We start from the raw sequence: 14,891 nt of genomic DNA, 5'->3' as shown, positions 1-14,891 counted from the left end.
TCACAAAACAATTTGTGTATAAATTTTTTAATGAGAAACTAACTTGCACTGTAAACTCGTACTTATAGAACACAATAAAAGAAAAAAAATCATACATATTCATATATATATAAAACCCACAACCAAAAAAAAAAGAGAGAGAGAAATTAATGGAGAAAATCCATGTGAGAGGAAAAATATACAATTTAACTATTTATAGCTTAAGATTTCTCTATGAGAATAAGGGAAATGAACACAGATACTCTCTTGACATTTTAATACTCTTGGTACAGACCAAGAACCCATAACATATACACTATCATCTTTTCAGGGGCAGAGAGTACTACAGCAAAATTCCACTGTGTTAGGAAACTGAATATATTCAGAAAGGTATGTGGCACGGTTATTAATGTCATACATACATCATTATAATTTACCACTAGAATGTTAGTCACTACCCATTGCTATTGATTCCAACTCATAGTGACCCTACAGGACAGAGTAGAGCTGCCCCATAGGGTTTCCAAGGAGTGACTGGTGGATTCAAACTGCCGACCTTTTGGTTAGCAGCCAAGCTTTTAACCACTGTGCAACCAGGACTCCTCCAAAAAAAAAACAAAACAAACCCAGTGCCATTGAGTCGATTCCAACTCATAGCGACCCTACAGCACAGAGGAGAACTGTCCCATAGAGTTTCCAAGGAGTGTCTGGCAGATTCTAACTGCCAACCCTTTGGTTTGCAGCCGCAGCCCTTAACCGCTACACCACCAGGGTTTCCCCAGGACTCCTACTCACAGTAAAATCTTAAATATTTAATAAAACGCATGGTTTTCATTTTCTTCCAATCAAGGTTAAGTATATTCCACATACCAACACCTATGCAATTTATAAACAGATCTGTACCCCTCAATTATACCTTTGGTGAAGATTATTGATTTCTTCATCCTTTCGGTTTATTTCCACCCTGGCAGTTTTGATAAGTGCTGAAATATTCTTCTTAAGAGACTGATTTTCACTTTTTAAGCTGAAATTCTAAAGCATCACACAATATTAATAAAGTAGGTATCTAGAGAATTGTTAACACTACAACTATTATAGTTAATAACTATCGAATGCTAACTAATGTGAGGCCTCACACATTTTATCTTCTATAATTCTCAAAAAAGCCCCGTTAAAAGTACAATTATCCCCATTCTACAGATGGGAAAGTTGAATTTCAGAGAAGCTAACTGGCATCAAATAAAGGCCATTCAAGTAAAACCACTTCAAACAGGGATCAAATTTTAAAAAATAAGCAGCAGGAAAAATAATTTCACCCAACTCATTAGCTTCAAAATAAAAATGGCAAAACTTTATTATATCTAACAACTTAAGTTAAACTTCCAACAGTGTACTAATTCTCAGATGAAGAAAGAATGAATGTAGGGCTGACTGATTCTTTGGGGGCATGAGGAGGGACAGAAACAATCTTACCAAAAAACAAAAATCAATCACAGCAGGTCATGATATTCCGAATTTTTGCAGCATAATCACAAAAAGAGTCACTGTGGCAAAAACTGTGAAGGCATTGTCATTTTTTTCCCCAAAGGCCTTTCTAAATCTTTAGTTCTCAAATTATTCTCTTTTGAAACACTTGTCATCAACCCGATAAATTATCTATTATTTAATTGTTAATGGTCTAAGTCTAAAAAATTTTTATGTCAATGTCATTTAACAAAGCAAGCAGTTTTCCTATATCAATTTCATCAACTCAAGAAATAAGGCACGTTTTGCCATATTTGCTATTTCATTTAGTAATAAAACTTTCCATATAAACTACCAATGTTTTGATATTTTAATTTGTATTTATTACAAAAATTTTTTATTAAATTTTCATTTTGAAAGTTATAATCCCACCTGTGTCTGTATTTCCTTATACTTTCTCGTCAGTTCTTTCATTTGCAGCTGACATTTTTCATATTCTACTTGCAACTGTAAAACATAAAAGGATTAACTTAATCATCATTCTAAATTATTTTCTTAGCACATCATTCCACTAAAAGTAGATGAGGTCCACTAGTCCAAACAGGTACTGAGTAAGATTACTGGTTTTTAAAGTTGGACCTATTTAATAACATATTTTGTTTAGTTTCACATTCATTCAATCTCCAATCTTTAAAATTCAAATAAAGTAGAAAAAAATTTGTCTGATTTAAGCCTCAGGACATTATGCAACACACAATATAACTGAGTACAAATCATGAACAGATTAAAACATATCACACTGATTGCCTGTTGAGATTTTATATATTAACGCATTTAAATTTAATCAATGAAATTGTGACAAGCGTTTAGAAAACACTTTTAAAAAGAAGATCTGAAGGCGGAAACTGACTTAAATATTCTTTCAGGCTAAGAGTTAGTTCTTAAAAACACAATGTCCAGTAAGCAGATACATACATCATTATATGTTGCCTCCTTTGCAGTTCCTTCTTCAGTCAGGATCTCTTCATATAAATCCAAACAATTTCTGGATGGTACACAGGATTTGGAAGCAATGTCTAAAACAAATAAACAAAAAAAAACCTTACATTAAAGCCTTTTATGCTTTTTGATGCTGTGTCCATCTCAAAGGGTTATGTATTCCTCCACCTCCAGTATTTTATCCAAATCTATATTGATTTCATAGATGAGTTGGAAGACCAGTTTACCTAAAATATTTGTGTCAACAAACCAGATGGATGTGAGAATTATGTTTATTCAAAGCTTTGAAAGATTTGATTTCGAAAAGGGTTTCTAACTTAGATAGGTCATTAGACTCTACACATCACAATCTCACTGATTCGTTTGAAAATATTTATAGTAACTACCCTTTTCAAACTTTATAGTATCATGTAACCTACGACAGTATGAGCAGTAATATAGTATAAACCCCATCATCGGTTATATTTCAATGTTACAAAATATTTTGCACACAGTCCTATTAAATCTGAGACCTAGATGAATAACAAACCTGGGCGAATTTGTTTTACTGGTCAAGCTTTGGGCAAGAAAATACTTAAGCGTAAGATTTTCAATCTCTTCAAAGAATGGGCAAACTGTTCAGAAGCTATAAGTTATTCCAAGAGTAATTATAGTATACACTTAGAATAGTCCAATCAAACATAATGAAACTGTTTTATAGAATCTACCTACCAGAAACAGCACTGTCCAACCCAGCATATATGTCCAAAGAGCCTTCGTCATTATTAAGAGGAGAAGCTGCAAGAAGAGCAAAGACTAGTTAAAACTGACTTTATACACTTAGAGAAATGTTTACATTTCTACTTCAAAGGCCCATGAAAAGACTTTCTCTTTTGCCCAAAAAATAAAATTTTCCTACATTCTTATAAACAAGAATACTCGGTACATAGATTCATGATGCTATTACCTCAGACTTAAAACATTGAAAACTTACTTTCATTTAAAAAAATTACTCTCAAAAACATACTAGTGAGGGGGTTCCACTTCTAATAATAGCAAAGTAGTTTCTAACAGACCAATTATCTGCAGATAATAACTATGAACTCTAAACAAAATATTTAAAAGCTATCTGAGGAACTAGAGAGCAACGAAAATCAGTTAGAAACTGGAGGGGAGCCAATACCTGAAAGAAGAAAACAGCACAGGTGAGTTCCCACCTCCCCTTTATTAGAGCTTTTAGTTGGGGCCACACAGAACAGTGAAAACTCAGATGGTAACTTCCAATTCTAACAGCTTGAAAAACCAGAGGAAAGTCTTTGGGATGATAAAAGCAACTAGAAAGTGAGAAAGGAAATCCAGAGAGCCACAATTCTCTAAATTCTGATCAAATCTCTCTGTGACCCCCAAATACTATAAAAGTAAAGGGTAGAATTTGAAAAAGCCCAGCTAAAGCTGAAATAATTGAATAGATTTCAGCTGCTATTCACTGCAAAGGAGACATAAGTCAGAGTTCACCCAAGTTAAACACATGCTAAAATTAAAAAACAACACTCTTCTGAGGAATAAAACAGAATCTAGTGTCTCTATAACATTGACAATATCCAGAGCACAATTTAAAATTACGCACACACAAAGAAACAGAAAAACATTAATTCATTATCAAGAGGAAAGAGTACCTAATGAAGAACAAATCTAAGATGACCCAGATGCTGGAATTAACAAAGATTTTATAACAGCTATGTCCAGTGAAAATATCCTTCAAGAATGGAGACAACTTAGGGGACACTGAGCTTCTGTTAAAGGTGATGGAAAAATTCAGGAACGGTTAACGGTGATGGCCAAACAACATGACGGGTATATTTAATGTCACTGAACTGTCCTTGTGAAGACTGTTAAAACGGCAAACATTGTTACTTATATATTTACCACAAAAAAAAAAAAAAAAACAGAATGAAGGCAAAATAAGGACATTTCAAGTAAATAAAAACTAAGAATTTATCACCAACAGATGTGCACTATAAAAAACTCTAAAGGAAGTTCTTCAGGCTGAAAGGAAATAATATTAGGAGGAAACTCAGATCTTCAAGAAAGAACAAAGAATACTGGAAATGGTAAATATAAAAGACTAATTTTTTCTAATTTTTTTAAGGTATATAGAACTGTTTAAAGTAAAAATAATAGCATTGTATTGCGGGGTTTACGGCTTAGATGTCATCTACAACAGAAAGGGCAATATGGAGAATAAATGAAACCATACATATGAGATTCTACATTTTATGTAAAAAGGTACAATACTATTAAGTAGACCACAAAATGTTAAGTATATTGCAATCCTTTGAGCATCCATTAAAACACAATGCAAAGAGGTAGAGCCAAAAAGCTAATATATAAGGACCCCTGAGGAAGCAGGAGAGCAGTGGGATGCAAACCCCAAATTCTCATAAGACCAGACTTAATGGTCTGACTGAGTCTAGAAGGACCCCGGTGGTCATGGCCCCCAGACCTTCTGTTGGCCCAAGACAGGAACCATTCCTGAAGCCAACTCTTCAGACGTGGATTGGACTGAACAATGGGTTGGAGAGGGATGCTGGTGAGGAGTGAGCTTCTTGGATCAGGTGGACACTTGAGACTATGTTGGCATCTCCTGCCTGGAGGGGAGATGATAGGGTGGAGGGGATTAGGGGCTGGGGAAATGGACATGAAAAGAGAGACTGGAAGGAGAAATCGGGCTGTCTCATTAGGGGGAGAGTAATTGGGAGTGTGTAGCAAGGTGTATACAGGTTCTTGTGTGAGAGACTGACTTGATTTGTAAACTTTCACTTAAAGCACAATAAAAATTATTAAAAAAAAAAGCTAATATATAAATTTAAATGAAATTCTAAAATATATGCAAATATTGAGAAAAACTGAAATCAAATGTTAAAACAGTAGATCTAAATCCAGGCACATCAGTAAAGGACATTATTGGGTTAATTGACAAAACTGGAATACAAGTGGCAGATTAAACAAAAGTTGTATCAGTGTTAAATTTACTGAAATTAATAATTATACTGTAGTTACATAAAAGAAAATCTTCATCCATGAAATACGCACTGAATTATTTAGAGTTAAAGGGCCATAACGTATGTAAGTTATTCTCAAATAAGCCAGGAAAAAAAATTGTGTGTGTGTGTACGTGTATACACAAAGGGAGACAGTACAACGATAAAGCCAATGGGGTAAAATGTCAACGAGAGGAAAATGTAGAAGAATCTGGGTGAAGAGTTCTGTGTATGTTCTTATCCTTGCAACTTTTCTGTAAGTTTCAAGTTATTTCAAAACAGATTTAATAAAAGACAATAATAAAAATGTTATCAGAATCAAAAAATTTGTGAAATCATGTTAAGTGGTAAAATGCAAAAGGTACACTGTGGATGTGACTATTCTACGAATATATGCATGTGGACAGGGGCTTGAGGGCGATAAGTAGAATTGAAAATATCTGTTTCAGGCAAATGAGAGTAACAAAATTAATACAGCTGCAAAAGTGATAAAATTTTAACCGTTTGTAAATCTAGGTGAAAAGTAAAGACATTCAATATACTATCAGTTTTTCTGTTGGACTAGAATTTTTCAATGAAAAAAATTACTTGAAAAAACTTTAAAAAGTAACTACATAGCAGCATAACAATCTGAATCAATACAAGCAGAAATACTCAAATAACACCAAATAACAAATAACACTACTAAGAATGGCTATGATGACAATATTTGGTGTAAACACTTCCATATCTATTAATATCTATCAATTTTTAAAACATATTTTAAGCAAAAATAGAATTCTACTGGGCCTGTTTTATATCTGCTTTTTTCAATGCATAGCACAGTACTCATAAAAAAAAAAAAAAAAAAAAGTACTCATAATTCTGGTCAATAAACATCTCTATTATCCCAAAACATTTAATGAGGTTGTCACAGCACAATTATAATTAAGAAAAAAATAACTAGAAAATAACTGTCCTGGCAGGATTCGAAACTGACATTCTACATATTATTAAAAATATTTCTACATTATCAACTTATTTTACTAGTAAGTCTTGGTTCCTTCTTTTTCAAATTAATCATCCATTGTGGCTCTCTACCAAAATTTCCCTGAATAACAATAAACATCACTGCACTTACTGGAAGTATTAACTTCAAGAGTAACAAACACCTATCTGGTATTTTTCTGGATATGACAATAAATATCATTATCATTTATATTGCCAAAATTCCTAATTTGAATACAATTAGAGGCTTGAAATCATACAAAAAAGTTCACGTTTCCTAAGCACTCCCTATGTAGCAGGCATTTCGTTGGATTAATTCATTTATGTATGGGAGAAAAAGTTGGTAAGAGTAAGTAAATAATTTTGTAATTAAAAAACAAGTAAATTTAGAAAAATGACTGAAAATACCAGCTCTTACCAGAGAAGACATCGAATAAACTTGTTCCATCACCATTGTCGTCATCTGCTGCCATGATCCTATTTCCTTTTGATAGTCGCCATCTAACATATTAGAATAAAAGATATTCCACAGTTAAAATCAACCTCACAATTCAGAACAGAAGTCCAGCTTTAAGTTAAACAGCAGCTTTCAAATTTGAACACACTGAATGAGTTCAGTCTTACCATCCTTAAAAGTAGACCTGTGATTTCAAAAAAAAATGCCCTAACATTTTTCAGGCTGAAGTCAAAGCTATAAAAAGAAAATCTTAAACTTGCTAATATGGTTAAGCCACGTCAAAAAGTAAATATGCTGATTTTATAAAATAGAATAAAATACAAATTAACTTTGTACTAAAATAAGCCAAGAAACATCACCACTGCCATGAAACACATACATTAATACTAACAAGAAACACATATACAAAAAAATCACTTGGGCCTAATAGAAACATGGGCAAAGGACAGGGACAGTTCATTCAAAAAAAAAAAAATATATATATATATATATGTATGAGCCCTGGTGGCACAGTGGTTAAGGGCTCAGTTGCTAAGAAAAAGGTTGGTGGTTCAAACTCACCAGCCACTCCACAAGAGAAAGATGTGGCAGTCTGCTTCCGTAAAAATTTATAGCCTTGTAAACCCGATGGATTTACAAGTATGGATTATACCTCAACATAAAGAAAACAAAAAAATCCTCACAACCAGACTAATGAGTGACATCATGATACACTGAGAAAATACTGAAGTTGTCAAGGATTTCATTTTACTTGGATCCACAATCAACACCCATGGAAGCAGCAGTCAAGAAATCAGATGATGTATTGCACTGGGCAAATCAGCTGCAAAAGACCTCTCTGAAGTGTTAAAAAGCAAAGACGTCACCTTGAAGACTAAGGATTGTTTGACCCAGGCAACGATGTTATCAATCACCTCATGTGCAAGCAAAAGCTGGACGATGAATAAGGAAGACTGAAGAAGAACTGATGCTTTTGAATTATGGTGTTGATGAAGAATATTGAATATGCCATGGAAGGCCAAAAGAGCCAACAAATCTGTCTTGGAAGAAGTACAACCAGAACGTTCCTTAGAAGCAAGGATGGCGAGACTATGCCTCACATATTTTGGACACGTTGTCAGGAGGGATCAATCCCTGGAGGACATTATGCTTGGTAAAGTAGAGGGCCAGCGAAAAAGAGGAAGACCCTCAACTAGATGGATTGACACAATGGCTGCAACAACAGGCTCAAGCATAACAACGATTGTTAGGATGGCGCAAGAATGGGCAGTGTTTCGTTCTGTAGTCCACAGGGTTGCTATGAGTCAGAACCAACTCAACGGCACCTAAAAACAACAACATTATAACCTCATGGAACCACGGACATATATACACTCAACATTGCCAGAACAGATGTTATGCAGCACATGACTGTATACACACACACACGCACACACACACGAACACAAACAATAGAATATTATTCAGCTATAAAGAGAAACAGAGTTCTGATACATGTCACCACACAGATGAACCTTGAAAACATTATTAAAAAGTGAAATACACCAGACACAAAAAGATATATATTGTATAATTGTATTTATATGAAATATCCAAAAGAGGTAAATTCATACAGACAGAAAGTAGATTAGAGGTTAATCTAATTATTACTATTAATTAGGGGCTAGGTGGAAGGGAGAATGGCAGATATGGTTTAAGGGGTATAGAGTTTCTATTTGGGATGATGAAAAAGTTTTGGAAATGGACAGTGGTGAGATGGCTGCACAACACTGTGAATGTAATTAATGTTACTGAAAGGGACACTTAAGATGGTTAAAATGGCAAATTTTATGTTATAGGTATTTTACCAAAATAAGATTTTTAAGTAATCTCACTAGCCTAAAATCAAGGTGTCAGCAGGACTGTTTTCCTTCTGGAGGCTTTATGGTAGAATCAGTTCCCTTGCCTTTTCCAGTTTCTAAAGGCTGCCAACATTGCTTGGCTGGTAGGTCTGCCTTCAAAGCCAACAGCACAGCATCTTCTCTCTTTAACCTCTGCTTTTACCACAAGATTTCCTTCTATCTCCCTCTACTTCCATCATCAGATTGCCTTTTTGGACTCTTGTCCTGCTTCCTTCTTATGAGGACCCTTGTGACTACACTGAGTTTACCCAGACAATCCAAGATAATCTTCCCATCTCAAAATCCTTCAGAAGATAACATCCAAAAAGTCCCTTTGCCATGTAAGGTAATATATTCACGGATTAGAATACGGACATGGGGCAGGGGGAGGTATTATTTGGCCTACCACACTGAGGATCCAACTTTAAAATCTTAATTACAGTAGACACATGTGGCTAGTAGCTACTGTACTAGACAGCACAGTTAAGATTAAGGGCAATCTAAAGGCAGGGATCGGGTTTTATAAATCTCTATTTCCAGCACCAAATACACATACACGAAAGTAAATCTTTGCTGAATAAACCAGGATATCAGCCAAAACAGACTCAACTAGAAAAAAATACACCTTTAAGTCCACGATTTAGAGTTCTATTTTACGCCTAAGAAGGCCCCAAGATACTGTTAGTTATGTTAGGTGCCATTGACTTGGTTCCAGCTTATAGTGACCCAATGTACAACAGAACAAAACACTGCCCGATTCTGCACCATCCTCACAATTGTTGCCATGTCTCAGCCCATCATTGCCAACACTGGGTCAATCCATCTCATCAAGGTTCCTTCTCTTTTTCAACAACCATCTCCTTTACCAAGCATGATGTCCTTCACCAGAGACTGGTCCCTACTGGTAACATGTCCAAAGTATGTGAGACAAAGTCTCGCCATCCTTGCTTCCAAGAGTAATCTGGCTGTACTTCTTCCAGGACAGATTTGTTCCTTCTTCTGGCAGTCCATGATACCTTCAGTATTCCTCACCAACAGCATAATTCAAAGGCATCAATTTTTCTTCAGTCTTCCTTATTCACCATCCAGCTTTCACATGCATATGATGCAATCGAAAATACCATGGCTTGGGTAAGATGCATCTTGGTCCTTAAAGTAACATCTTGGCTTTTTAGCACTTCAAAGAGGTTTTTTGCAGCAGATTTGTCCAACGCAATACATCATTTGATTTCTTGACTGCTGCTTCCATGGATCCAAGCAAAATGAAATCCTTGGCAATTTCAATATTTCCTATGTTTATCATGATATTTCTTATCGGCTCAGTTGTGAGTTTTTTTGTTTTCTTGATGTTGAGATGTCATCCATACTAAAGGCTGTAGTCTTTGATCACCATTCATCAGTAAGTGCCTCAAGTCCTCTTCACTTTCAGCAAGCAGGGTTGTGTCATCTGCATATCGCAGGTTGTTAATGAGTCTTCCTCCAATCCTGGTGCCCCATTCTTCAGAGTTCAGCTTCTCGGATTATTTCCTTAGCATACAGACGGAATAGGTATGGTGAAAAGATACAACCCTGACACACACCTTTCTTGACTTTAAACCACACAGTATCCCCTTGTTTTGTCTGAACGACTGCCTCTTTGTCTATGTACAGGTTCCACATGAGCACAATTAAGTGTTCTAGAATTCACATTCTTTGCAATGTTATCCATAATTTGTTATGATCCACACAGTCAAATGCCCTTGCATAGTCAATAAAACACAGGTAAACATCCTTCTGGTATTCTCTGCTTTCAGCCAGATCCATCTGACATCAGCAGTGACATCCCTTGTTCCATATCCTCTTCTGAATCCAGTTTGAATTTCTGGTAGTTACCTGTAGATGTACTGCTGCAACTGCTTTTGAATGATCTTCAGCAAAATTTTATTTGTATGTGATACTAATGATATTGTTCAATAATTTCCACATTCAGTTGAATTACCTTTCTTGGGAACAGGCATAAATATAGATTTTTTCCGGTCAGTTGGCCAGGTAGTTGCCTTCCAAATTTCTTGATATAGGCGAGTTGCACTTCCAGTACTGCATCTGCTTGTTGAAACATCTCAATTAGTATTCTGTCAATTCCTGGAGCCTTGTTTTTCGCCAATGCCTTCAGTCCAGTTTGGACCTCTTCCTTTAGTACCATCAGTTCTTGATCATATGCAACCTCCTGAAATGGCTGAATGTCAACCAATTCTTTTTGGTATAGTGACTCTGTGTATTTCTTCCATCTTCTTTTGATGCTTCCTACATCTTTCAATATTTTCCCCTTAGAATCCTTCAATATTGCAACTCAAGGCTTCAATTTTTTTCTTTAGCTCTCTCCGCTTGAGAAATGCCAAGCGTATTCTTCTCTTTTGGTTTTTTAACTCCAGGTCTTTGCACCTTTCATTAAAATACTTGGTCTTCTCATGCCTCCTTTTGAAATCTTCTGTTCGGCTCTTTTACTTTATCATTTCTTTCTTTTGTATTAGCTACTCAACATTCAAGAGCAAGTTTCAGAGTCTATTCTGACATCTATTTTGGTCTTTTCTTTCTTCCTGTCTTTTTAATGATCTCTTGTTTCATGTATGAGGTCCATGATATCATTCCACAACTCGTTTGGTCTTCGGTCATTAGTGTTCAATGTGTCAAATCCATTCTTGAGGTAGTCTCTAAATTCAGATGGGATATACTCAAGGTCATACTTTGGCTCTTGTGGACTTGTTCTAATTTTCATCAGTTTCAACTTGAACTTGGAAATGCACAACTGATGATCTGTTCCACAGTCGGACCCTGGCCTTGTTCTGACTGGTAATACTGAGCGTTTCCATCGTCTATTTCCACAGGTATAGTCAGTTTGATTCCTGTGTGTTCCATCTGGCAAGATCCATGTGTATAAAAAAAAATAGTCATCATTTTTGTTGTTGAAAATGAGGTATTTGCAACGAAGAAGTCATTGGTCTTGCAAAATTCTATTATGTGATCTCGGCATCGTTTCTATCGCCAAGGCCATATTTTCCAACTATTGTTTCTTCTTTGTTTCCAACTTTCACATTCCGATCACCAGTAATTATGAATGTACCTTAACTGCAAGTCTGATCAATTTCAGACTACAGAAGCTGGTAAAAATCTTCAATTTCTTCATCTTTGGCCTTAGTCGTGGTGAGTAAATTTGAATAGTCATATTAACTGGTCTCCTGTGTAGGCATGTGGATATTATCCTATCACTGACAGCACTGTACTTCAAGATAGGTCTTGAAATGTTATTTTTGACGATGAATATGATGCTGTTCCTCTTCAGTTTGTCATCTCCAGCATAGACCATATGATTGCCTGATTCAAAATGGCCAATACCAGTCCATTTCAGCTCACTAATACCTAGGATATAGATCTTCATGCATTCCATTTCATTTTTGGCCATTTCCATTTTTCCTAGACTTAACACTTCATACATTCCACATTCCTATTATTAATGGATGTTTGCAGCTGTTCCTTCTCATTTTAAGTCATGCCACATCAGCAGATGAAGTTTCCAAAATCTTCTTGTGCAGTGCAATGAATTACTTAATACGGCCATTCTAGCTATGGTCTTTGTGACTCACATTCAATGACTGAGTGGGACTATATGTAAATAAGGTATATGGAACCTGTGATGGTTGGGGTTATGTGTCAACTTGGCTAGGTCACGATTCCCAATGTTGTATGGTTGTTCTCCATTTTATGTTTTGTGGATCCTGACCTCTACATGTTGATGAGGCAAGACTGATGTAGTGTGTGTCTTGGGTGGCAGCCTTGCAGGAGGACATGACTCAAGTCTCACCCTTACTAAAGTTATGCCTTTCTCTGGGGCGCACCCTGCATCTAAGATTTATGTGTGTATTCTGGCAAGGCTCACTTTCTCTGCATCTGCTCCCATGTCCGTTCGTGATCAAATGACATCTGGTTCTTAGAACTTAAGCCAGAGGCTTACTGTCTGACCTGCCGATCCTTTGCCTGCTTCTATAGCTCCTTGAGCTGGGGACCTATCCTGTGACCTGATTCGCCAGTTTCTGCAGCCTTGTGAGCCAACAGCCTGTGATCTGAACTGCCAGTCTGGGTTCGTCAGACCCTGCAGCCACATGAATCGGGAGAAGCCTATGCCTGACCCACGAATTTGGGACGTGTTAGCCTCCACAACCATGTAAGCTACTTTCTTTATACAGTTCGTGAGTTCTGTAAGACACTGCAGCAAATCAGAGAACTAGAGAACTCAAAGACGGGGGTGGGGGGAACGAGTGCTGAGGGGAAAGGGACCAGTTGATGTTAGAGATGGAGTGGTACAGCAGCTTGAAAAAGTTGAACATTTGGGACATCTTTAACCTCTGCCTCATAGGAATCAGCTCTGCGCTGATCCTTATAAAAGAAATTATTTGTTTACCCCGAGACTACAGCCCCCCCCCACACCCTGCTAACTCAGAACTGAAGCCACGCCCAAAGTCCACTTTTCTGCCAAAGATTAGGTGGTAACACACATGAGAAACATGCTTCTTAGTTCAATCAAGTATACAAAACTAAAGGGACAACACCTGCCCAAAGACAAAGATGAGAAAGCAGGGACAGAAAAACCGGGCAAATGGACACAGGGAACTTGAGGTGGAAAGGGAAATGAAGAGAGTGTTGACAAATTGCGGGGACTGCAACCAATGCCATCAAACAATCTGTGTATAAATCTCTGAATGAGAAACTAATTTACCCTGCAAACTTTCACCTAAAACACAATAAAATTAAAAAAAAAAAAAAAAAAGATCCCACAGGCCCTCAACTCAAAGCCCACTTAGTCTCGTTTACCAAGAAAAGTATAGGCCTAAAGACACAGAGCTGTGGTTATTACAATTTCAACACATAACTCGTTATAAATGTACTCTGGACATGTTATCAGGAGGGACCAGACCCCAGATAAGGACATCATGGTTGGTAAAGTAGGAGGTCAGCGAAAAAGAGGAAGACTCTCAATGAGATAGAATGACACAGTGGCTGCAACCACAGGCTTAAGCATAACAATGATTGTGAAGATAGTGTAAGACTGGGCAGTATTTTGTTCTGTTGTACACAGGGTCACTATGAGTTGAAACCATGTGGACAGCACCTAACAATAACAACAATAAGTGGGCACTAATAAAAACGTATTTGAATACTTTTGATAAAGGGTTAACCTAATCACAGAAGGCCATAACCACCAGAGACCACCTTGTCTGTCAGAATCTGAAAAGCTTAAAACAATAGGAAACTGCATCAAACGAGTGGGACAGAGTGCTCTAACCAGTTCAACTGACAGTGGACATACATACCAAAGCTAAATAATGATTTACCTCAGGAAATGAGTTAAAAATCTATCCAATATTGTATGTAGCCCACATATCAAATAAAAAATTACCATTATATGATAGGCCCAGGACCCCTGAGCCCAGAAACCAAATTGTTAGAAAAGGAAAAGGTCATCCAATCATGATATTAGTTCTTTGTCTTTAACAAATCATAGTCTGTAAGTAATTTACTTATAATGAATCGGCACCTGTCAAAATTGTATTAAAAACATTTAAAGATTGTACTTTGTTGTATTTTGGTCTGTTCATAGCCAGAGTGCTTGCAGCCCATTTCCCAACTTGTTTTTATTATGTCACAATAAAAATCTCTTTGTTGTAGGAGGTGTTGGTGAAAGCTGTTTCCCCACAACACTCTCCTAAGATGATGAACTCCTGGGCACTGGCACCTTATTTTCTACAACTGCAAAAGCAAAAGGTATCTCCTTGCGTTGAACAATTGCTGAGCAAAAACAAGGCGGAGGTGGGTGATAGTGGGTGAGCAAGTATTGCCACAAGAAGTAGGAGTACCAGATCAGATCTACACTCTTCTACTGCCCCTTCAGAGTGCTTAAAAACCATGAACTGCTTGTACTAAAATACAAAAGTCAGCAACAAGATGCTAAAACTTAATAAACACATTCCTGTAAGCACAAACCCACCAAGTTCAAAACAAAGAAACTAAAAGATCCATCAACATCTGCTCACCCCCTGACATCTCTGCTTTTTTAAGTAGCACTGACATTCC

The 14,891-nt window shown here is 36.6% G+C and overlaps 1 protein-coding gene across 3 annotated transcripts in view; it reads right to left on the bottom strand.

Moving 5' to 3' along the window:
* Positions 1–14,891, bottom strand: part of CASP8AP2 (caspase 8 associated protein 2) — a 49,544-nt gene that overhangs the window by 21,514 nt on the left and 13,139 nt on the right. For all 3 annotated transcript variants that reach the window (XM_023543781.2, XM_064288972.1, XM_003404344.4), the window contains 5 exons: positions 6,868–6,950; positions 3,154–3,219; positions 2,419–2,519; positions 1,876–1,950; positions 896–1,011 (listed from right to left, as the gene is read on the bottom strand). In XM_023543781.2, coding sequence (XP_023399549.1) covers positions 896–1,011; positions 1,876–1,950; positions 2,419–2,519; positions 3,154–3,219; positions 6,868–6,922 — 413 coding nt within the window. In that variant the 5' untranslated portion in view covers positions 6,923–6,950. The remainder of the gene's footprint in view (positions 1–895; positions 1,012–1,875; positions 1,951–2,418; positions 2,520–3,153; positions 3,220–6,867; positions 6,951–14,891) is intronic.

Source organism: Loxodonta africana, chromosome 1 (assembly GCF_030014295.1).
Source record: "Loxodonta africana isolate mLoxAfr1 chromosome 1, mLoxAfr1.hap2, whole genome shotgun sequence".
Taxonomy (NCBI): Eukaryota; Metazoa; Chordata; class Mammalia; order Proboscidea; family Elephantidae; genus Loxodonta; species Loxodonta africana.
This window is presented reverse-complemented; position numbering and strand designations above follow the sequence as displayed.